General features: G+C 43.0%; 1 protein-coding gene across 8 annotated transcripts in view; it reads right to left on the reverse strand.

Moving 5' to 3' along the window:
• The window catches only part of elavl4 (ELAV like neuron-specific RNA binding protein 4), a gene marked incomplete at both ends in the record, with an annotated part of 73,651 nt that extends 52,457 nt beyond the window's left edge, over window positions 1-21,194 (reverse strand). For 5 of the 8 annotated variants that reach the window (XM_080032661.1, XM_080032660.1, XM_080032659.1 and 2 more), the window contains one exon: window positions 4,734-4,757. In XM_080032661.1, the coding sequence (XP_079888787.1) occupies window positions 4,734-4,757 (24 nt within the window). Of the gene's footprint in view, window positions 1-4,733; window positions 4,758-20,294; window positions 20,436-21,146 lie in introns of those variants that run through there. The other 3 variants (XM_080032657.1, XM_080032656.1, XM_080032658.1) reach the window with 2 other exon arrangements.
• Between the last annotated feature and the right edge of the window lie 4,568 nt (window positions 21,195-25,762).

Here is a 25,762-nt window from a genome sequence, read left to right on the forward strand (position 1 = left end):
AAGAGACTACCTACATATCCAATCACAATAGCTTATCCTATGTTTCTCTGATCTTCAGTTACATTGAAATCACAAAGCAAACACACTCGGTCAGTGCACTGTAGCTAATAAATTCCTCACACACACCCCACCCTATTAGCATTGATGTGTAACCTTGGAGCTCACGGTGTTCTGCCTGAGGGTAATAGAGCCACTGTGTGTGTGTGTGTGTGTGTGTGTGTGTGTGTGTGTGTGTGTGTGTGTGTGTGTGTCTGAAATGATGGCCTGTCTGTAGCTGAGGTTCCCCACTGGTTCCCATCAGGAGGTTTCATGGTGCACACTCATATCTAATACCCCCAATACTAATGAACACTCAACTTTTTCACTCCCTCCTTCGTGGTTCCCTTTGTTTCTCCTTCATGTCCATTTCTTTCACCCTCTGTACAAATGAATACTATCCCTATCTGTATATACAGTATATAATATGCATTACTGCTAGGCCCCTCGGTCTGTGCACATACACTAGGCTGCTGGCCGTTAGTGTCCAGGGAGACAGCCTACCAGCTAGCGTCACCAGCCTAGTCATTCAACAGGGGACTCGCCTTCGTTTCAATTAGCATTTTGATTGCATCCGGTGGAAAGAAGCCAGCATGCAAACAAGCAAACATTTACTTGCTGATAAATGAATAATGCTTCCACTATTCTTCATGCAAATACAAAAGTGAGTGTGGATGGTAAGAGAACAATTTTAAAACAGGTGGATATGTTGAAATAAAAATAATGGGTATTGCATTTGCAGTCAGAATGGTGGCGCAGTATCAGCAATGAAATAAAATGTATATGATTGGTGAAAACGTAAAGGAGTGGAAAAATACGGCCACTAGTTGTGTGAGTCAACCTCTCTGTTGCTTTGATGTGCTGGATCAGGGATGGGCAGCTTTGATAAAAGGGAGGGCCACACAAATTTTCACCTCACTACCAGAGGGCCACGTATATCAACATGCACTTTCACCATTATAACCTTGTCACTTAATTGGCCTACTATAGCTATATACTAACTATATATAACTAATTTAATAAATAGAACAAAATATACTGGCAATCAAAATTTATTAAACCAATTTTCAACCATTACAGACAATTTGTCTCTTTCAGTCAAGAACACAAAACAAAACATATCTCTAATAGTGCAATTCTTCTCTGCTCTGACATTACATAACATTTTTCATTTTCTCAAAATGTTATCCTCTGTAAAATCCTGTCTTAATGAGACACTTGTGGCCTCTCCTGCTGGCGCACAATAGACTGAATGTCAATCTCAATATTGGTGCATCCAATCTGCATGAGCTGGAAGAGTGTCTCATCGGTCAGTCGGTTTCTTTCTTTGGACTTGATGTGCTTCATCATTGAGAAGTTGCTCTCGCAGATGTAAGTGCTCCCAAACATGCTGGCCATCGAAAGTGCAAAATCCCTGAGGATTGGAAATCGGGACTCTGGTAGCAGTCTCCAGAAGGAGATTCCCCTCTCGTTGCGGTTTGCTTGAAAAAACGGGTCTGCCTGTAGTTCGCACAGTTCAAGCTGCAGCTCAGGGGGCTGCTCGCTGACAGCAGCAGAGAGCGGGTCAGTGAACAACGCGATGCGTGGCTGCATGGCGTAGAAATCTTGGAAGCGGCTCTTAAACTGCTGCTGCAGTTTTTCGATTTCTGCTTTGTACTTGAGCACGGTTTCTTCGCATTCGGGAGCATCTTTGCGCATCTCTTCACATGAGGGGAAGTGTGCCAAATTCGGACGGTCGGATTGGAAGCCTTCTTTAAACAGGCCTAGTTTAGCATTAAACGCGTTCATGTGTGCGTATAGATCCGACACAGTTTGGCCTCTTCCCTGCAGCTGCAAATTGAGGCGATTGAGATGAGATGTGATGTCTGCAAGGAAGGCCATGTCACAGAGAAAATCCGTGTCCCTGAGTTGACTGCAGTACGCACTGGTGTCACATCGTATGCTCTCCTCAAGGAACACAGGGATTTCAGAGCGCAGCGCAAAAAACCTCTCCAAGCATTTCCCGCGGCTCATCCACCTTATCTCTGTGTGCATCTGTAAATCCCCGTACGCCGCGCTCACTTCATCCAAAAAGGCTACAAACTTCCGATGATTAAGAGACCTGTTTCCTCCTCGAATGAGATTGGTAACTTTTGTTACTAAATCCATGACATGGCTGAAGTTCATTGACTTGGCACAGAGGGCCTCCTGCAATATAAAATAAATTGGATTCAGCAACATTGTAGTCATTATTTATTTTTAAATCTCACTAAGGAAACACACATTGATAACTAGGGCTGCCTCACAGGCGAAAAAACGTTAGTTGACCAGAAAGGAAGAGAACGTGGAATCTGTCTCAGATTAAAATCGTGACTTTTAAAGCACCAAATTACTTGCTTTAACGAATTTCGTTGGTTTATAATTTTATGAATTATAAAATATAATTTCCATGAGGCTGTTCAGTCAGAAAATAACGGATCATTAGTAAAAGCGTTTGCCCTGCCGCTCCGTGCCTGCCTCCGCCGCCGACACACACACACACACACACTGACACACTCTCTGACAGCACCGCGGTCGATAACCGAATAAAGTGAAACGACTAGGAAAGTTTTTAGTTGGGGGCAGCCCTATTTATCACCGATAATAATAGCTGAAAATAACGTTACCCACCTGATGTATGATGCAGTGCAGTATTGGACAGTCAACGCCACTCTGTCTGAGAAGCCCGGCGAATCCAGTGCGTCTTCCTTGCATTGATGGTGCACCGTCAGCAACAACAGCTGATAGCTTGTCAAAGCCTCCGTGCTCACTCACAACACTTTCAACGGCGTTGAAAATGTCCTGTCCCTTGGTAGTGTCATGCAAAGACACCAGTTTCAGTAACTCCTCATGCACTTCAAATGAATTGTTTACTGCTCGTGTGTAGATGAGGAGCTGGCTTACATCCATCACATCTGTACTCTCATCTAGCGCTAAGGAAAAGTACTTGCAGTCGTTCATGATTTCTCTGAGCTTTCCCTCGACATGATTTTGGATATCAAAAATTCTTCTGGTCACTGTGCGTCGGGAGAGAGAGACCGTTTCAAAGTTCTTAGCCATGTTGTCGTCTCCAAAAGCTTTCGCCATCTCAACTGCACATCGCTTCACCATTTCACCATCAGACAGCGGCTTCTTTGCTTTAGCAAGCTCAAGTGAAACAACATAAGACGCCTTCAGTGACGATTCCTGTGTGGTCGTGGCTTTGGTAAAAAAGCTTTGCTGACGGTGTATTTTTCGCTTGAGATCAGCAACGACAGCGGCTCTGGCAGCTCCGGTGTACTTGTCATACTTTTCTTTGTGCGTGGTGTTGTAGTGGCGGCTTAAGTTAAAATCCTTCATTGCCGATTTTGTTTCCAAGCACACTAAACACATGGGTTTTCCTTTACAATCTGTAAAGAGATAATCTGTTTCCCATCTTGGCTGGAAAACGCGGTTTTCTTCATCTAGTTTTCTTTTTTGAGCGCTCATGTTTGTAAAAAATTTTTTTTTTTGTAAATCCCGCTCTGATCCCGCTAGAAGAGGTGAGGTCGATGTGGTAATTCCAAGACCGTCCACTTGGCTACATACCGCTTACATTTGCGGGGAGCGCCCTCTAGCGGCTGACATAATTAATTACAGTTGGGGTCTGGTTCAAATTACATACTTTTTTCCGACGACTGTGAAACCAATAATATATAATTTTTTATAAATGAACTCGCGGGCCGCACAAATTTGTCCCGAGGGCCGCATGTGGCCCGCGGGCCGCCAGATGCCCATCCCTGTGCTGGATGAATGAATAAATGGATGCAAAGTTAAAGCGAAGCAAAGTACATGACATAGATAGCTGATTAGGATTTATTTCACGGCGACACCCATTCATTCAGAACACACGGGCATCTTCGCATACACTCATCTGAGCAATGGGCTTACAACTTAGAGAATGCACAGCATTACAATCTATTGTAATCCAGGCATGCTTGTTACTCCAACACACCTACTCCGTCTTTCTCCAGCTCTGGCACAACACATGGATGACATAAACTCTCACTGTACACACAGGCAGCATGACGGATAACATGTCTTTTCACATAATTGACAAGGACTACTTTGCATACATGAATTTAACATCCACAAGAGTCCAGTTTCAATACCATTTTACTGTTCATTCAGCATCAACCATGGGCATTCCATCTCTGCTGCAGTGAGTACTACATGCAGGTAAATATTTCAGAGTGGTGCAAAGGCAGGCAGAAGGGGGGGACACCTATAAAGCCCTGGCTTCAACATAAAATGGGTGCTGTTCCCCGACTTAACCCTTCCCTCTCTCTGTTCCATCTTACCTTATACCTGTACTCCTGCCTCCACACTTCTCCTGTTAGCATGATATCTGGCTGTCTCTCCGTCTGCCTCCCTGCGTTTCATATCCCGCCCACAACCCTCACCAGTCTTAACCCCCAGGCTGTATCCCCCTGTATTCTGTGTATAAAGAAACTTCACATTCTGCACGACAAATAGTTCACTAGTATCCCCGCCTTGCCTGTGTGCTACAAGAGTGGACTGTAAAGTGACTGTGGCTGATAGTATATCTACAACTACAACCTGCTCCAGCCCACGTACTGTAGGCTGTCCAAAATGAAACGATGGTTAACAATGTGTAGTGGAGTATAGTGGCAGGCTGCCTGTACAGCCTTTTTCCTTACCATCTTAAACCCATTCCACTCCATTTGGGAGATGCTGGCCGTTGTATCACGCTCTTTCTCTCTCTCTCTTTCTCTCTCTCCTCACACAACAGCCACTACAGCAACACCTCAGCAGAGAAAATCCCCGACTCTATCTCTCTTACACACTTCCTGTCTTTAGTCTGGTCTGACACTCTCTCCTTCTCACTCAGAGAGCAGCACACTAGAGGCGTACGGAGCGAGCATTGCCGTCTTCCACAGATGCTGAGAGGAGAATGGTTAGACTGGATGAGAGAAAGAGTGCTGGGCTGCAGCAAGCCTCCCTCCCTCCCTCAGCCACCAGACCAGTCGCCTGCTCAGCTGGAGGGTCAGAGCCCGCCCACTCCCCCCTCAACCTCTCTCTTGGAGTCTGTGATTGGCTTCTTGGCTTGCCTGTCAGCCCCTTTGGCCTCACTTCCCCCTCCCCTCAGTGTTAACACCTTCGCTCTCTGGCTGGCTCCAAGCCCTCGTCGGCACACGCCAGCTTTCAGCCTGATTTTGGCAGAGAAAAGGCTTTTTCTGAATCCCAGCAAAGCAATCAATCGCTGCTGAGGTCTGTGCTTGAGTGAGCTGGGCAGAGCAGCGGTGGAGCAGAGCTCTAGGAGAGTGATTGCAGCCTCAGGCAATATGGTAATAGGATGCCTGCACAGCACTGTGTATATAAATTAGCTATTACTGGGTGCATGTTAAAATCCCTGTACATTTACATGACTGTGTAGTGTGTACACAGACTCTCTCAGTCCCTCTTACCCCCTGTCTCTTTCTCTAACACACACGAAACAGACACACTTTTACACACTTTCGTCTTATAAAATAGCCTACTGATTGAGGTATTTAACCATTTGTAGATGAGGTTTTCTTTTTTTTATTTAAATATTTGCTCCAAATTCCACTAAATCATTTCAAAATCAAAACAACGAATTTGGCGAAAAAGAAAAATTGTCTTCTATGTTGATGGCACGTGATTTTATTTTTTTAAGGGATGTCACATGAGCAGGGATGCACGAGCACGTAGAGGGCACACACCTGTCCACACAGGTGCAGCGCTTTAAAAAAGAAAATGTATCTGTTTAAAAAAAAAAGAGAGAAAAAAAACGTTTTACAAAGGAAGTGTCCGTTAATAGGAATACTGCAGACAAAACAAATCAGTGCGACGCTACCTGTCTGCCTGCTGCGGCACACTTTAGAATATGGTAACATTAAAATAAAGCCCAGCTAAGAATATGCACAACAGGGGAACAACCAGGTAGACTACGGTATCTACTCACCATGACCATTCTTGTGTCAGGCTGTTGGTGTTACGGACGGTAAAAGGCAAGGTGAAAATAGCCCGAAACGGATGGAGTAACGGTCGCGTGCAGTATACCGACTTGCCGGTGTTCTAAGTTGAGCGGAGGCAAAAAATAAATAAAAATACACAGAGCGAACCAACCCGTAGTTGTGAAAGCAGCCCTGAGGAAAAAACACTTTTGCTAGGCAAACAAAAAATAAACTATGACAAATGGACGCGACGAGGAAGGAGAATTCACTCAACGGGAAAGATTAATAGAAAACACCCTCTCTCTACCCTTTTCCCCCAAAAGTCATTTATGGAATGTCCAGTCACCTCGCGCGCGGTCTCCCATTGGCTGGGGAGTTGCCGAATGGGCGGTGCGCTCGCGGATGGGAGTGGAGGAGGCTGCTGCTCGTGGGGACAAGGAAAGCATCCTCACGCGGAGAAGGTGGATGCTCAAGCTGTAAGGTGACTTTATAGTCGTGACTGCACATACTTATCCCTTACCTGGTTGTTAAAAAAACATGCATAACCTACAATGACAAAAGTCTACGCTTTAACTGGCTTGTCGTTTGTAAGCGCCTTCATATAGTCCCGTCTTTTGTCAATGAGCTCATATACAAAGCAGGTTATCTGCCTTGTTGGTGCAGTGTTTGAATGTGTAGCCCACACACCATGTTTTTTTCCCAGCAGTTTTCCACTTTTTTTCCCACATCAACAAAAATCCCACCATAGGGTTGGTGTTTCTTTCTAAGGGGATCCTAATGTCACATGCCCTCCCAAAAAAGCAAAAAAATCCGACTATTATTTTTTAAGAGCAATTACAGACTACCCTATCTGTCCAAATGCTACTATCCTGTAATATTCCTTATAAGATTAGAATCAAAAATACAGTTTATAAATACAAAGCTCGAATCTGTGTCCCCTATCTCTGGCAGACAAGAAGAGGGAGCTCTTGCTTCCTTTAATACAGTTTCCTGGGAGTCCTTGGGGGTACATTACACAAATACAACACACACATGTGGTCTCAGAAATCACATTCCCAAACGTATGTTGGCCAACGCCATACCCAATAAGCACACATGAGTATATCCATGTGCAAACTCAAAATATACACATAAATGCCTACAGTACATAATGTCTCACAAATTGAAGCACCTTCTGCTGTAGTTAAACACATAGCTCATGTAATCGACTTTATAGTCAAAAAAAAATATTTTACATTAGCTCTTACAGGTAATATCTTAATGTTGCCAGAAAAGGGATCAAAACATATTTTGCCTTAGTGTTCAACACAGCAATAGGAGGCACTCAGCAAGTCAACTCTTATTCACATGCTGGTTTGTTTCAATTCACATTCAATTGTATAAGGCCTGGCAGAGCTAATGTAGATAGTGGGCATCCATAAAGGCCATAGAGATTTCTCTTCTCCAACAATGGTGAGACCTGTCCTGAAAAAGAATCATGCACAGTCAATTGGCAAGTGATGATAATGTGCCATTAAAGGTTTTACACTGTAGGCCTAAGTCATGGTTAGTAACATGATCTGTAGATTTGCAAATCTTACAAGTAGAACTGAAACAAGTAGTTAAAGAATCGGGTAGTCGGGCCGCAGAAAATTAATTTGGACAATTATAATCATTGATCATTGACTGTTGACTACAAAAATGCCAATTATTCTCCAGCAATTTCTCAAACATGATGATTTTCTTTGCTCATGCAAAACATTTTAAAGATGTCACCTTGGGCTCTGGGGAATTGTGTTGGGCGCTATAATAAAAATGGTTTTGACTTTTTATAGACAAACGATTGAGAAAAAAATAAATATTCAACGATTATTCAATTAATCGTTCGCACTGTTGGCAAATAGCCTAACACTTTGTTAAACAATGGCTTGAGGCAGTTGAGAATACCAGCAAACTGATATTTAGGGCTCCAATCACATTGAAGGCCGTGTGTGCACATATTCAACTGTAAACCCACAGTGTGAACAATAAGTCACTATAGCATGGGCTACACACATACTCTACACTCACATTTATAGCATGTGTACATTTACAAATGTAACTCAGGAATTTTAACCACGAGCTAGAGCAGAAACACAGATGAGCTCACTGAATGAAGATACTCTGAAACATAAATCAATGAAATACATAAATACTGCGAATATACTGTCACAGTATAATACTGGAAAAACAGGAAGAAGACGGAGTGTTAGGAACAATTAAGGCCGGCTGGCACGTCAAAAAAGGAGCAGCACACTATAGCTCCCTAGTCTCTCCACTTCAACCCTGACCTCTCCACCTGTCTGGTAAGCTGCAGCTAGCTAGCCAGCCTAGCGGAACCATGTGCCTGACATACTAATGAGAATCTTCTCCATACCTTCAATTAAGCATGAGCAGTTCAATAGCACACACACAGAAACACACTCACACACACCGAAACACACACACACACACACACACACACACACACACACACACACAGGAAGATGGGCTGAACAAGCTCGCTATTGTTTGAGATAGAATAGAATATGCTTGCACCCGCAGTCTGGAGATTTGTTCCGATCACAACGCATATAACACAACAGAGTAACGCAGAATGAAACACAAAGAAGATGGATTAAAACAAAAGTGTTTTTCTGCCTATGTTCCTTTATTTGCCTCCATATCTTATTCCCAAAAAAAAATTGCAGCTGAATTGTACAGGCAACAGACCCGCAGTTTCCTGTCCATCCTTTATCCTCCTGCTCTGACCTTTTGAATTTAATAAAGGCTTGAGCTGGACCTGGGAAAAGCCATTCTCCATCTCACTGATTCTAATATTCTCCTCCCAACCATGTTTTTATTGTCACTTTTTAATTCCCTACTGTCAAGAATGGGAGAGTGGGAACTGTGGCAATGACTGAATCACAAATCATACCTTTCTTTTGTCTTTGTGTGTGATCATATTTAACCGTTGATGTGTAGAGGCAGTGAAGTGTGGGGTGAAAATGGAGAGCGATAATTTTTCTTATTCCATAAAAGGACAGCGTGTTTTAGGGGTGGTTTTCTCTCCCCCCCTCCTCTCCACCCCCCTCCCTGTAATATGATACAACTCAACCTTTTCTCTAAATGAGATTAGGATTTGAAAGTGAAAATAGTCTTTCGCAGTTGACTTGCTCTGCATGTCATTTGACTAAATTGCTCTGCAGGACCATTGTTTTGGAAAGCACTGAAAGTGACAGCCTCTGCTAAGTAAATTAGCCATAAACACAATCTGCTCTCTGTATGCGTTGTGTTATGGAGTGTGTGTGTGTGTGTGTGTGTGTGTGTGTGTGTGTGTGTGTGTGTGTGTGTGTGTGTGTGTGTGTGTGTGTGTGTGTGTGTGTGTGTGTTAGTCATGATATACAGACACCAAAGATGGAGCCGAGTTGTTGCCGTTTCCTAGTTAAGGGTAAACACATTGTGCATTATATTACTGTGTATGGACAGATGGAGGGAGTGGTTGAGATATTCAATCAAGGGCAGCCATGCTGAGATAGTGTTCGGTCCGGATGTTCAGGATATTGCAGTGTAGCTTATTATCTTGTGAATGTGGCCTTTGTCGAATTTCTTTCTTTCCGTTAATAAAATGAGATACAGTAAGTGGTTAAGGGTAAAGAAAAATGAAAGACATTTCCAGTTTGACTTTACACATAAAGTTGATTGGATGCATTATTTGGCCTTTCAGATGATGACTGATGCTAAATAGTTTTTGAGGAGGTACATTATATTTCTTTCCTCTTTAAAACTTTTGAAAGTTAAAAAGCTTTTATGGCTTTAACCCAGGAGGGCCAGCCACACTGTCAGCATGTGAAACCCCATCTCACTGATTGGCTCTGGCTCACATCCACATACACACACACACACACACACACACACACACTCATGCACAACTGAAGCCCCCCCCCCCCCCCCCCCACACACACACACACACACAAACAAGCGCACACAGGCGCACACAGGCAGGCATACATTGCCGTCACCAAGCAGACAAAAAAACACAACATTTTGGTTTCTCATTCTGACACTTTGAATACCATGGAACCGTAGCTTTAAGGGCTGGACCCCAGAAGTGTGCTTCAGTCTGCGCTTCCAGCCTGCTAATTCGGAAAGCAGAGAGCTGGCTAATTGTCATGAACTCCTCCTGCCCTCCACTCTGCCCTGCGTCTCCACCCTGAACCCCTCCTAGTCACAGAACTTAATGGATTAACTGCAGGCTGGTGTTGTCCCTCTTCTCTCTCTCTCTCTCTCTCTCTCTCTCTCTCTCTCACTCACTCATTCTGGTCCTCATATAAAAACACAGAATAGCTATTTCTCTGCCACGCCCTGAGAAACAATAACACGTTTGTCTTTGGTTGAATCTCCAGATTTTTGAACGATTGAATATACTGGTAAACATGCAATATATACAGCCAGCATGTAGTGCTCTGATAACAAGTGTGTAAGAGCACGCAGAGAATACCCTACACACAGTATAGCACATTTGAATATGCAGTGTGCAGACAGTGATAATTGTGGGTGCTCTCGGTTTGAGTCTTGTTAACTGTCAGACGCAATGTTTCAACACCTGTCTTGTGCATCACTCTGCATAATAAGACTTCTATTTAAAGGAAGAGAAGTGAAGATGCCAGCAGAGGTGTTACCTCAAAGTGCTGGTAGAAAATACATTGATTATTAACTAGAAAAAGGAGAATTTATTTATTTATTTTTCTCCAGCAAAACTGATCTTTTGCAATTGCTTTGCAGGTTCAGAGCAAATGAATGTGATCAAGGACATAAGCCTGTAAACACAATCTGACACTAAATTATCCCTCTGTTACCGTAGTGCGACAACACAGTAATTGAGCAGTGTTTTTACCAGAGCTACGGAGAAGAAGAACAATACAACACTTATCAGGGCCCGGTTGATTTAGATTCGAAATATCACAGCAGTCTATGCAGTAAAACAGCCTAATACATTTAATAGCCCGGAACACACTCCTCAGTATGCTGCTGCTTACTTAGCTTTTGATATGCCCTTGAAGGATAGATTTAGTTGCTTTATTGAAGTTCTGGCAGTGGGAGCATCTTGCTGTGCTACTCAGTCTGATGATCGCCTTTTTCCTGGCAGGTGTCCACCCTCTGCCGGTAACAATCAACAAATGAGAATCACAGCCCTAAACTGGCACCGTCTCCCTGCCCAGCAACAAACTCAGCATCACTGAATCTCATATACCAGGCGGCTATTAACACAATGCGGCTGTTTTCCTGACAGCAATGGGGCAGTTTGGATTCACTTGATTCTGTTTTTCACTGTTAAGACCAGGGGCTGTACTTCCATAAGTCAATGGCAGGCACAAGGTGTGGATGCAGGTTTTGGGTAATTTAATGGTGAGAGGTGGTCTGTGCGCCACCTGCATTGCTGTTTTTTTGTTCAATCAAATCGCTGGCTTATTTGTCTTCAAAGGCAGGGTGCCCTGTGCCATGATGTTCTGACAATTTAGTAATAGAGGGGAACATTTTGCAGAGGAAAACGATGTCCTTACGCGTAAGAAGCACAATCACAATAATATAATGTCATCTTATTAGAACCATAAGAGCAAACAACGTTAGATTATCTCTGACATTCTGAATAGGTGTGGATGAGAAGAAAAAGTCTGTGAACACTGTCAGCAAATCCCAATTCACCAGGGCAAAGACTTTCCAACACAGAGCCTTGGAAGGTATTAGAGAGCACAAACCATTGCATACAGGTTTCAGCTCAGTGCTTTGACTACAGTGTTCCTGGTATCGATTGAATAACAAACATATACAACTTTGCTCCAGACAATATCTTTCTTTGGAAAAACTAACAACTAAATCCAACATGTCCCTGCCAGTCTAAAAAAATCTGTGAATTCATGAGTGGGGAAGGTGGTTCCCTCTAAATGGCACATGTTACCTAAATATATACACTGTATTTAAAACTAGTGTGTTGGTAAAATTGAACTAATCTAGTTGAAGCTTTTTGCCCCTACATCCCCATCCCTCTATGTCAGTGAGCATGATACGCAGTCAGCTTAACCCCTGCCTGTGTCACTCTCCCTGCCAGAAACTCCTCAGATCAGAAATGAATTCTTCATGCTGATCCCGGAACAAGGCTGTGCTGCATTTGTCACAGCCACTTTCTTCCACTTTAACTCAAAGCTGTTTGCTATGGCTGGAGCTTTGCCGACTGACGGGATGTGACATGAGGCTGTTTGAAAGCTCAGGCTGAACGCTCTGTCACTGTATCTGTGGAATAGGGGGACTCAACACTCGGTTCGATTGCCACGATGGAAACTTGCTGTGGAAACACGCTCCTCGTTTGTGGATTTAATTCAATATCATACTCAGACAGCTGCCATTTTTGTGTTTGATTAATCAACGTTTTGCATAGAGAAAAAACAATTGACTTTTTTAATGTGATTTTTTTTCTTTTCTTTCACCAATTCACATTAGAGTCGCATACCGTGCAAACAGGAATATACGTATTAGCATATTTCCCTCCTTTCAAATAAGCAAACATATTTATGTATCTATGCTTTTTTTAAATGGGAGAGATAATGGTGGGTCTTTTTGGCGTTAGCCTAACACAAATGAGAATAGGTTTGTGGAGGTGCCCAGAGAGGCTTAGCTATGCATTGGCTGAGCATGGCATGTGTTCTGGCACTGGGAGTGTATTCTCAACAGGACTCTGGTGGATTAGTGTCCATTTGGACAACAGAGCGGTCCGCAGCTTGGGGTGACATTCAACTTCAGCAGGCCAGCAGCTCATCACACACTGATCATGAATTTGAAGTCTCGCTGTTTATTGTTACAGATCTATTGTATTGAGTTTCGTGCATGACATCTAGGTTGGTAAAATCCAGGGCTTCATTTTCTGATGTTCTCCCAGCCCCCAGCCTAAACTGGATGACTGTGCGTGTGTGTGTGTGTGTGTGTGTGTGTGTGTGTGTGTGTGTGTGTGTGTGTGTGTGTGTGTGTGTGTGTGTGTGTGTGAAATGAAGCGGTGGCCATTCTGCAGTGTGGCAGGTCACTGGATCATGGGGTATAGTGGTGGGCTTTGGGGCTGCGGGGGACAGCAGCCCGATTTGCGTTTGATCCCGGTCGGGGTACATCCATGCTCACAGGGCGACTGCTGTGGTCCATCTGGTGGAGGCTTTAATCACAATGCGCACATAACACACAAACTCTCCCTCTCCCTCTCACACACACACACACACACACACACACACACACACACACACACACACACACACACACACACACACACACACACACTACAAAAACACAGAGCTTCCCACTTGAGATTCTTTACACTTCTCTCGCAGATTTTTTTTTTTTCCATTTCCATTATTTATTCTAGTCCTTCCTGCAGTCACGTATCTCCCAGCACAGTCCCCATTTCTTCTTTTTTTACAGAATCTCCTCCTGAGACCTGAGGTGGAAACACGAGTCGCTGAAGCACCTCCTGCCATGTGTAATGATGTTTAAAACCTGATCAAAAAATCTCACACTATCAGATCTCCGTATATAGCTGCACTACGGCTTTTGATTAGGAATAACCTTTTAGAAATTAGACGCATCCATAGTCCTTCACAGGGCTGGCCTACGGTACTGTGGACCAAAACATGCCCGTGCTGCAGAAATCCAGCTCTCCAAATGTCACTTCATGCTCAACCGCCCTTTGTCATGCTTGAAGAAAAGCAAGTGGGCAATGCACAAGGGGGAAAAAGTCCACCGGGTTTCGGTTTAAATGCCTACATGCTTGAAGACATGTTGCAGTTATTTTGCGTAGTTTAAAACACTTAGCTGAGCGAATCTAGAAATAATTTCCCACCATGAAAATAACAAGGCATTGTGTATGGTACCTGACTAAATGCACTATGCATAATGTTACATTACATTAAGCGAGGACAGATGAACAGAGAGATAAATCAAAATATTTAGTAAGTACTATGTTCTCTTATTTATTCCTGTATATTTTCTCCTTTTAGAAATTCCTGATATACAGCTCAAGAGAGACTCCATAGTAAACCATTTAAGCCTGAAAGCTGCTGTTAGAATACATTCATAATTAAAGTGGGTAAAGGGTAAGCAGACAATAATGATGCTGTTGTTGCATCCCCCTGAGTCGGGCGGTGGAACCCATTACAGTTTCCTTTGACAAAAATAACTAATATTTTCATCAATTTCCAATATATTTTCTTGATATAGCGTGCCCTTCCAGAACAGCTTTCTTACTTAAGCCAATCAATTGAAAAAAGTAACATATTAATCCATCCATCACACATTTGAAACTATTTTATTTTATGTAGGCTATCTACATTACCCACATATCCTAACTACTAAACACCTCCTGGCGGAGCCATTGTCTAGCTACTGGAACAAAATAATAAATGGTCACTCCTCCTCGGCACTAATGCACAGGTCAGCCGTACATCATTTATTCATGGTGACAGCGGATACTTTTCCTCATCCCAGGCAATTAGCGAATCAATAACAACGCATTGGCTTTGAAACTATCAATTCAGAGAGGACACAAAATAGTGTTGTTGGTCAGCATGCAGGCATCCCAGACACAGACAATCACTCAAGTATCGGCAGCGTTTGTCAGCTCAGCATCAACCAGCGCTGAGCAGTCAACAATAGAGCACATTTCCTCACATCGCTGCTCTTAAAATGACTGGCAGTAAGAAATTGCCTGGTCAGGAGTCCTCACCTACGAAATGAGTGTCTGTTCCATAAAATATCTCAAATTGGGGTCTACAAAGTGCCGTTATCTATGATTTTATTCTGAAAGAAGATGATTTAATTTTCTTTTTTCTTTTTCTTCATCGGATGATTTTGTTTGCGTCACACATTCTATTGTGAAGGAGATGACTGAGCTGAAGCCATCTGAGTGAGATAATCACAAGCGCTGACAGGTCAGTGAGGGGCTTGCACTGGTTAATAGCTCTTTTGTATAAGTTTATAAGGCAGACATATCTGCAGCGTATGTTGATATAACTGTCAGTTTTACAATTATTCAGTTCATCTGCATTATCCAACATACACCTCTTTAGGCTGGTCTTCAGAGGGAACAACATCTAAAACGACATTAGATTTAGCCGAGAGCCTACGAATTGGACTTCACTGTGAAACTGCTGCAGTATAGCTGAGGCACTCTTTTCACTTTTGTTCCGTAATTGTTAATGTTTGTTTTTAAATGGCAAACAAAACGAGAACTCGTCAAGTTTGAAAACGCAATACTGCTTTTTGCTCCAGTCCTGTCTGTTTCATTATTCTCCCTCTATTAATTCTTTTTAGCCAAATTAAATATCTGCAACTGGATGTGAAAACATTGTCCAACTGAGGCAACACATTGGTGTCTAAAATTAAATGCATTCCTCTTCCAAGCAAAAGAGCAGCCCTGGGATTTTTTGCTCTTTTAATTAAAGAAGAGAAACTGCCGTTGATATACAGTATAATTCAAAACGATATTTACTGTTTTGTGATAATTGTGTGTGCCTCCATGTTTATTATGGCTTGCGTGAGCATGATATTATTTTGCTTTCTATTTTCTAATATTTCATTTTCTAAATGCCCACGTCTGTACCTTTCAGCACATTATTTCTAATTACTTTTCACCTACATCATTGAAGAAAAAAACTATTTGTATTAATTTCCCAACAGATTATAATTGAAAACATCAGCCTATTTTATTGTTGTGTTTACAAACATTAGCATTATCAGAAAACTTGAATAGCATGGATTTAGTTATGCACATTGTGTGTATTAAAAAGACCTGTCAATCAGTGTGGGAATAATAGCAGGTTAAAATCTTCTGCTTTTGTTTTCGTTGGGATTACGGGTTGTGCTCTTCGCCCACCTCGATAATAATAATTAGCCGGTGTTTTGTTGAAGTGACACGAACAGTGTGTGCTGCTGTTTTGTCATGAACGCCAAGACACAATCAGCGGTGCACACACACTCCACTCAGAAACCCTGGGCCCGGCCACTGCCATTACATAAGTGAAATTACAGGTCATTACTTCCAGGTCAAAGTACCTGAACACAGGGAAGGTGACCTTTTGGTTGGGCGTGGGCGCGCGTCTTGCTGCAGCAGGCTATTCTGCTATTTTTTTTATGGCTCACATCCACATCTCCAGCCCTTTCTTTTTATGTCTGGACTACAGAGTTGATGTGTGTGATAAAATAGGTAACGATCAAACATATTGTAATGTTTGATGAAATACACACTTAAAGTCGTCTGTGGACGGGCTGAATAGCGAGTTTGAGTGTGGGCAAAAAAGAAGCAAATCAGACACGAAGACACTGAGTAGAGAGAGGGTGGGTTCACTTAGCTTTACTGTGTGTGTGTGTGTGTGTGTGTGTGTGTGTGTGTGTGTGTGTGTGTGTGTGTGTGTGTGTGTGTGTGTGTGTGTGGTGTGTGTCTGTGCATGAGCCTGCAGACACCTGCTCCATTCTGCAGTGATGGCTCCCAGCGGGACATAGGCTCAGCTGCTGATCTCTAGGCCCTCCCTGTAGCACTGGTGGCCAGGACACACACACACAACACACACACACACACACACAACACACACACACACACACACACACACACACACACACACACACACACACACACACACACACACACACACACACACACACACACACACACACACACACACACACACACACACACACACACACACACACACATACAGCTCTTCCAACAGATCTGAACCTTTGAGCCCCCCCTCCTCCCTCCCAAATCGTAGCATTGTTGTGTCTCAGTCTCTCTGTGTACCCCCTAACTGACACACCACATGTGCTCACATCATGTGCAAACATGACATGAATCACACACACACACACACACACACACACACACACACACACACACACACACACACACACACACACACACACACACACACACACACACACACACACACACACACACACACACACACACACACACACACACAAAGCTGCACAGACCGTGTTCATGCAGTTGAGTGTAGATTCAACGACAGGGGGCTGTCATAACCCGCCCCAGTCCAATGTATGCTACAGGGAATATATGGCTACATTTCTTTTCCTACTATCCTATAGCTAAAAAAGATTTTCCAAACATGGCAGTACGTCAAACCCCGTCAAAGATCTTGAGATAATAATTCACAATATTTTGGAACACTTAATGGTTCATGTAGGTAAAAAATATAATACAACTACCGCATTTGCTTTTTGGTCAGTCCTGCAATAAATTGTAATTGTACGTGTACCCGGATATTTGTTATTTTGATCCCTCTGTTTGTCTCACTGCGAGTGTCTTTCTCCCACTGTGGCATCGTTCGTCAGGGTTGTGGAGCATAAATGAACTAATTTCCTGGATATAGAGAACACTGCAATCAAGGAAAGGGGAAGTGCAGAACACGGCAGATGGAAGAAGCTAATCATTGTTATGAAATAGAGATGACCTCTAACCATCTCCTGGCTGCTTTGCCAGCTTCTCTCACCCCCCTCGCTCTCCTTCTTCCGTCTTTGGCTGTTTTGTTGTTGTGGTGATGATGAACTTCTTCAGGCAGGTCTTAAATGCAACCCTCTTTTTTGTATTATGTTGAAACAGAAAAGATTGGAGTTGTCAAACAAAGCCTAGTGTCACATAGAGAACGGCAGCTGCCTGCAGTGGGTAATCAGTGGAGCTTTCTACAAATTAACAGCATTCAGCTCTGAAGCACGGCGCACTGCAGCTTTTTAGATGTAGGCTTTGGAAAATTAGATCTCGGGGACAGGAAATACGGAATCATTTGCAATTCACTTTTAGCTCACATGTTTTAGAAATTAATTTGATCTGGTTTTATGTAAGGTGACATGACTGAGATTGCCTGGCCATCCTAATGGTGAAAACTGATAGCGCGGAAGCTCATTTTGAACACAGGAATGGTGGTCTAAATGTCATTAATTGCATGATGAATCTGTCTCCGTGTGCCTGGGCTCTCATGGGTTCACAATTTAATTATTTGAATGCTCTTTTAAATGCACGACTGACGACATGCACACACACGCAAATACACACAGAGTCGAAAAAATGTTGCACAATCGCACACGCGAACACTTGAATCAAACCGAACACACAGTGCTGCCGGGGGAAGTATTGCTAAACTTTGATGCAGGCGAATAGTGTGTTGGACGGCGAAGCCATTTTGATATTTTCATCAAATCACTTATTTAATGCAGTGATGCATTCAATGGAAATACGGTAATGTGTCTTAATATTGAATGCATATGCAGTATTATAAAACAGTGTGTGATTCTTGGATAAAATACCGTTATATAATACTATAAATGTATTTCAAATTTTGATATACGATATATATATTAAGATGGTTTCCTGCTGGCAGAGTTGCATTTACGTTTGATATCCCCGAAGGAAAAAAGGCGCTGCTGCTTTGGAGCCTTTACACACCAAAGCCACCACAATCTTCCAGCACATTTATCTAATGTATGCAAATGATCTTGCTGTGCTTAATGAAGGCACCATTAATCACTATAACGATGGTCTTTTTAAAACTGGGTAATCATGCACACACGCACATTTCCAAATGCATACACACGCATTACACACACGCGCTCACTCGCCCACATACACTCACAGAGGAACACGCCTCATCACCAGAAACACATTGATGACAAATGCGCAAAATCAAGGAAATAACAGCTGCCAAACCACTTTACCTGAATGGTAACTGTGTATGATGAGGACTACATAGTCACTCAGTTATTAATGACACTGTTTTGAATTTATTTTGTCCGTAAGACCACACTAAATATAACGTAAATGTAACTGGTTATCTGGCTGGTTAAGTAATCACCTCGGATTCTGTATTACATTTACCGAGATGCATCAAAATATGTGAACCCGTCCATCATATTTATATAATAAAATCAGATAACTAGTTTAACTGGTTTCATCAAATAATCAACGGTCCAGCAGCTATATGCAAATAGCAGATAACACAGTTGCGAGTCGTAATGGGCAGTGAAAAACTGTCATTTTGTGAGCTGTTTAAAAAGAACAAAACACTGGACAGGCGTTTGAACTCGTGTAAACAACAACAGAAAAAGAAAAAAAAAAACACTTGCCCAACTCCTAACGGACGTATTTCACCACTTATCCTCGCTGTGCATTTGCATACAGTTGATGGAAACCCCTGAGTACAGTCAGCAGCATGACATTATGAAGGCTTCCGGGAGGCTCTGGGGTGTGGATCTGAGCCAGTTTGAAGGGGAGCCGAACCAATGAAGAGCCCACAGCGGATTAGACACCCACAGCTTCATGTCGCTTTAATGCGGCGAGTCAGGGATTTTCTTATAACGCTTTTGCCTAAACGCTCAGGGTTTTTCTCATGCCCCTCTTTCTCTCTCGCTCCCTTTCCCTTGGAAGTAATCCGTGCTGTGTAAATGGCAGGATAATGTTGTTTCTAGTGCAAAACATCCCATCCATCTACGGCATTTCTGCTTCCTCTGTTAATGTGACCTGTCAGATGCCTATTGGAATTGAATTAGATTGATACTTATGACCAAATGTCATTGGAAAATGTGTCGTCTTACACACATGCACTTCTTCTAAGGGTGTTAAAAACTGTTATCTTTTCAAATATGTTATATAAAGTTCAAAATAGTAGAATTGAAGGTGTACTGCCAAAGCCTATTTCCCAATTTACCATGAAAGTTAATTCATTATCACGGGGCAAATGCAAACATTAAATGCAAACACTGCAGTCGCTAACAGAATTCACAAAATACAACAAACAGAAAATACAATGCCCGCACAAACACACGCTCACACATGTGTGCACACACACAAACGCCTCAAATTCCCTTGATAACAGTCCGACTGGCAGAGGCTAAAGACAGAGTAGGCGTCCGTAATTGAACAAACATAACAATGTAAATATTTACTAATACTATCCATTGGGGATACACGCACAATCCCACAATTGATTTGCTCCCTTTCTGCCCTTTTGCTCTTTTCCTCTCTCACACACGCAGATTCACACACACACAAACACACACACACACACACACACACACACACACACACACACACACACACACACACACACACACACCCACACCCACACACACATACACACACACACAACTATCATTCTCTTCTTCCTCTTCTCGGTATTAATGCTGGCTTTTTTGTCATTTTAAAGAGATGGAGATATATTGGTCTGTCTATCCTCTTACCAGGGGTGACCTGTAGCCCATCTGGGCTGGCGATGACAGGAGATCCCTGGGAAATAGCGGCGAGTGCGTCTCGGGGACGGAGCCCACGCCACTGGCTGCTAGTCCCGAGAGCTGCCCGTACTTCGCCATCATCTTGAGATGCTGCTCACAGAACACACACACTCATACATAGACACAGGAGCAGAGAGGGGAGGAGAGAGACAGAGAGAGAGAGGGACAGAGAGAGCGAGAGAGAGAGAGAGAGAGAGGAAAGGGGTGTGAGAGAAGGGAAGGAGAACAGATAACAGCAGGTAGGAAGGACGGTGAGAATGGTAAAGGACAGAAAAGGGAGTGGGAGGAGGGGGCGGGGGGGCACATGGAGGAAGAGGAGGTAAAGGGGGGATTACAGAACACTTTGCTCTCACACAAATGCATGTGTGAACAAACACGCGTACAGTCGTCACACAATCGCACGTATAGACCTACTGTCCGTGCACATGAAGGCACACATACAATTTTTGCCCCAGGTGGGCAATTTCACAAGCAAAAGCCTATGTTGGATGGGTTTGATAGCTACCTTGGTTTTTGTTACAGCAGGGGCGATATAAAGTCAAGGCACTAGCTCTACATTTATTATGACAAGCCAGGTTGAGTGTGAGAAGCATAGCAGTCCCCCTTTTTTTTCTCCGTAGTGACTATTGTGCCCGGGAAATAATAATAAACAACTGCTGTTATCAATCATCCCCTCTGTCTCCTGGCTGTGAGTACAGACACGCACATGCACGGACATACGGTAACACACATGACAGAATGGTTGGCAGCAGACGTACACAGGTGAGGTGTGGAGGAAGAAGCAAATCCAAATGTCTTTACCTCATTGCTCAACAAAGCGGCGTTGAGTGTTCGGCTTATTTCGAACATTTTCGGAGTCGTTGTTTTTGTTCTTTTTAGCTGTTGGTTTTTCAGATTCTCTTCGGTTCTTTGCTTTCCTTTTTGGTCGTTTTTTCAGTCAGTCCCCGGGAACACAAAAAAGAAAGAAAGAAAAAATGAAATCTATTGGGGAAAAAAGCGAGGGATAAAAAAAAATCCTCTCAAATGTTCTGATTTTGGAGTTGAGATTTTTTTTTTTTGTGCTCTCTTTTTTTTCTTTCTCTCTCCTGTCTGTTGATTCACCTCTGCTGGCTGTGGCTGTAGCGGCGCGTTTGTGCCCAGGGTTTCCGCACACGTCTAAGGAGTCAATATGCTGTTTTTCTTCCTTTTTTTCTCCTTTTTTAAAAAATCTCCCCAGAGTCAGCACATTAAAACAGGCAGTCAGGCAGTCAGGCAGTCAGGCGGTCAGGCGGTCGGTGGGTCGGGCTGGCGGGCTGGCTGGCTCCCTTATCTGTCCCCCGCACACTGGCTCACACAATACGCTCCGATCCTCACACTGCTCGCTAGCAGATTAGCCTGTCCCACAACATAGCACTTAGTTTAAACTCCCCTCCCTTTTTCTCTCTCTCTCTCTCTCTCTCTGTATCACTCCCTCTGGCTCTTTCCTTTGCTCTCCCTCCCTTTCTCACTCCATCACTCTCTCTCTCTCTATTTCTCTCTCCTCCCTCCTGATGCAGCTACAGTTCACTGTGCTACCACAAGGTGGGAAGACTGTTCTAGCAACAGCGACACCATCGCCTGCCACATCCCTTCCGCTCCGTGCCACTCCTATCTTTCAGATTTTCCTCTCTTCTCCTCTTTCCATGTGTGTCTATAACACGCAGCTATGGATGGTGAGCAAACGGTTTGCACTGCACTGTAGCTCTCGCTCCCTGTCCAGATTAAACATACAGTGAGGGATATATTGATTGGTTGGGGGGGGGACTACTAACATTGTTTTGTCCTGTTATCTAATTATGGCTCTTACAAAAACAGGTTGTGGATTCAAGTGTGGAAAAAGAAATATCAAAGACTTTTGGGAGAGGAAATAATTTAGCACTTTCTTGGTGGTGTTTTCTGTGACACATGTGGTACATGTAAAATAGTGGAATGTGACAAAAACCCTGAACACTATCTAAGAGACCCCTCCGGAGAGTGGAAATGAGTGGTACCTCTTGGTAATAGGCAGGCAGAGGGAAAAAAGCGAGGGCTGGGCTGATGTGAGCATCAAGGTCAGGTGGTTGTCCTTTTTGCTCAGCAGGGTGTGGCACAGAGATGACGAAGCAGCTAGTCACAGGCATGGCAGGAGATCCCAACTATACCGAACAAACAAACAAAGGAAAAAACAGATTAGAGAGACTTGTGCCAAGGATATGATTCACTCTATTCTTAGTTCCAGGCGAAAAACACCTGAGAGAGATTTCAGAGTATGACTGAAAGTTTACCATGGCTAAATGTTAAAGGAATGAAAGCTTACGTTTGAGGTGAAAATACAAGAAATACTAAATATTGTTACATGAAAATGATGCTGTCAGAAGGGTTTGGGATTGCCTTATTAATCTTCACTAATGCTAATCTTAGCGGTACCGTACTCAGGGCACCATCGGCATGGCAAAAGATGTATTCCCAGTGCTTTGAATGTGCTTTTTTTCCCGTCATTTTGGATCAGAGTGGGGAGAGGAGCCGGTTAATAGCAGCCTATTGACACTGGACCATCTGTTTAGGTGGACACTGTCCAGCATAGGAGGGAGGAAGGGAGGGAGGGACAGAGGAAATTACAGATAAAGAGAAAAGAGAGGGTGACAATTAATGGATGGGAGAAGGGCTAACGGAAAAGATACAAAGCAGGGGAAGCGTCAGCAAACTGTTAGCTTCACCGGATGTTTATGTAAAAAAGAACGGGCAAACAAAAAAATATCCAGAGAGACGCACACTCATCAAGGATCCGTCAAATAATATTGTTGACACATTTTTACATTAGCACATTTTCTCTCCTAACACTTTCATCAACAACACCGACGTGTGATGTGAACAGTGTGTTACAGTTGTGCCGTCTTGGCTTCAGTTCCATTTATTTCCCCCTTCAGAAAAAGGGCTGCATGCTAGCCACATCCCTGTTCTGCAAAGCCCTGCGGTCCCTGGGGAAGGCTGGTCCGGCAGAGCCCTGGGGGGAGCTGTCAGTTGAATCTTCCAGAGTGAGGGCTGATTCGTCAGTCAGCTGCCTCTCAAGGCTTCCTCTCTGACCAAGCCTCACTCCCCTGAGCCCCCTGCTTGCTGTCACCATAGTGATTCTCTGTGTACTCCCGGCTGGTCTTTGCAAACCCCCCCCCCCCCCCCCGCTTCCTACAACCACCCGTTGCCAACTTACTGCCACTAGTGTTTTGATTTTTGCATGACTTGCTCCTTCATTGATGATGGACTTTGTGCGGCAGTCCTTTAGTGGCCCACCAGTAAAGAGGGTTTCCCTGTACTTGTTGGGAGTACAAATACAAAAACATAGATTCCCCCCCCAGCACACGCACATCTAGCTTCAGGCTGGAAACATAAACAAAAAATTCATCATGTCTTCCCTTTTTTTTCTGTCAGCTTTGGTACTGAGCTACAAGTGCTGACTTATTTGATCATTCTGCAGTTTAGAGATAGAAAAAAAAGTATCTTTCTGAGAAAATGAAATGCAAGGCTTAAAAATACCTTTGCTGTGCCAAAGCTAATGCTTCCCCAAGGGGTTTCTGATATGTTTCGCACGGAATTTTCTGATGGTGTACGGCGTGTCCTCCGGTTACTAGCCAAGCATACTTTAAATAGCCACAACATCTTAATGCTACTGTAGGTGCTGTATTCATTCCTGACAGGTACGTCTACATGTGAAGCCCATTCTAATGTTCAGAAATCATTAGAGGTTAAAAAATGTTTTGATAATCGAGTGGAAAACTAAACTCTCCTGAGAGATAATTAAAAATGATAGAGACCACGGCGTGGACTGTACTTCTCTTTCATGCTATTCTGTTTCTCCACTGATGGAAGTGTTCATTAAATCATTGCAGCACATCAGACATCATAACAAGAAAAACTACTGCACGCATGCAGAATGGAACTTGGGCAGAAAGAAGAGGGGTTATTGTTGAAAGCGTCGCTATTTTTACGTTTTCTTCACACATGTTTTAAAGGAGGACACATCGGTATACTACATGAAACTTTAAAAGAAAAGGACAGCCATGGAGAAATAAAAGACTCCGTTCGCCTCAAGCGGTGCTGTAATAAACTCCTATACATTTCAACATCAATAAGGCCCAACAGAGTCTCGAGTTATGGTGTATCAAGTCTTATGTAATTCACAAGCGTCAGTTGTGAATGACATGTAATTGTAAAAAGTAGGTTTATATTTTTAGAAATACAATATAACAGTTTATGAAAGAGATAGTTGAAATGTAAATTTTTGGCAGAGGTGTTTAGTTAACTGTAATAAATTTGACAAAAAATGTCTCACTCAAATTCTGTCACAGGTCAACAACCAAATGTGAATTTCAGCCATAAGTTGAGGCTACAAAGTGTCTCAAGAGACACAAGTGGAATTTAGGGTGTTAAAGTCAACTACTCCTATACAGTCTCTCTGTTTTATAAGAGCTGAGAAACAAGGGAAACATGCAGCGGATCTAATTCATTCTTCTCATGCTCCATAATTCAATTTCAATCTCTCCCCCCTTGAAAATGAATGATTCTGCCACCGTAGAGCTCTTTAATTGGCATAGTGTTAAAGGAATGACATAGCATGGAGGACAGCTATTCAATTTTCAATTTTAGCAAAATATTACACAGCAGCTCTGGATTCTCTTCCTGTCATCTGAGAAATAATCAGTCCGACCTATCTACTCATCGGCCTGTTGATGCTAGCCATCAAATACAGATCACACACCGAGAGAAAAATCATTGCCCTCTCCCTGCTCTTATTCATTTGGTCCTGTTACGATCCGCTTAAAACCTGAAAATTAGCAGCAGCCTGTATGCCTCTTGCTCCGGGAGTTGCGCGGCTGCTCATTTGATGTACTTAATCAGGTGCAGCCTTTGTAATGGGAAAGGAATAGGGCCAGGCTTGATTGGCCTTGATGACATCTATGCTCCAATTGTCTAGAAAAACCTCCAGCTTTAATCAATCTAAAGGATAATTCAGAAGCGCTGGCTTCTGCCTGCAATGATTGGCTTTCTACCCCCCTGAAAAATACCATTAAAATGCAGGTATGGCTGCAATTAAAATGAGTTGATACAATATACTGATTACAGTTAACAGCCTGACTGATGGGAGTCATTTCTATTTTAGTGTGGCCTGCAGAATATGAATGACAATGGCATTGCTATTTTGCACAGTGGCATATGAAGTTACCCGCTAACTAAAATAACAATATTATGACTAATAGGCTATCTTAATACATTTGGTGAATGTTTGTGAGATGTATCATAATTTACTAATAGATAGCCTATACAGACCTATAGCCTACCCTTAAGACTCTAGTTTTAAAATCAACAGTTTTAGAATTAACATTAGGCCTACAGTAGGCTATATAAAGTTTGATCAACTTTTCTCA

The sequence above is a fragment of the Ammodytes marinus genome, assembly GCF_949987685.1.
Source record: "Ammodytes marinus genome assembly, chromosome: 8".
NCBI classification, from domain to species: Eukaryota; Metazoa; Chordata; class Actinopteri; order Uranoscopiformes; family Ammodytidae; genus Ammodytes; species Ammodytes marinus.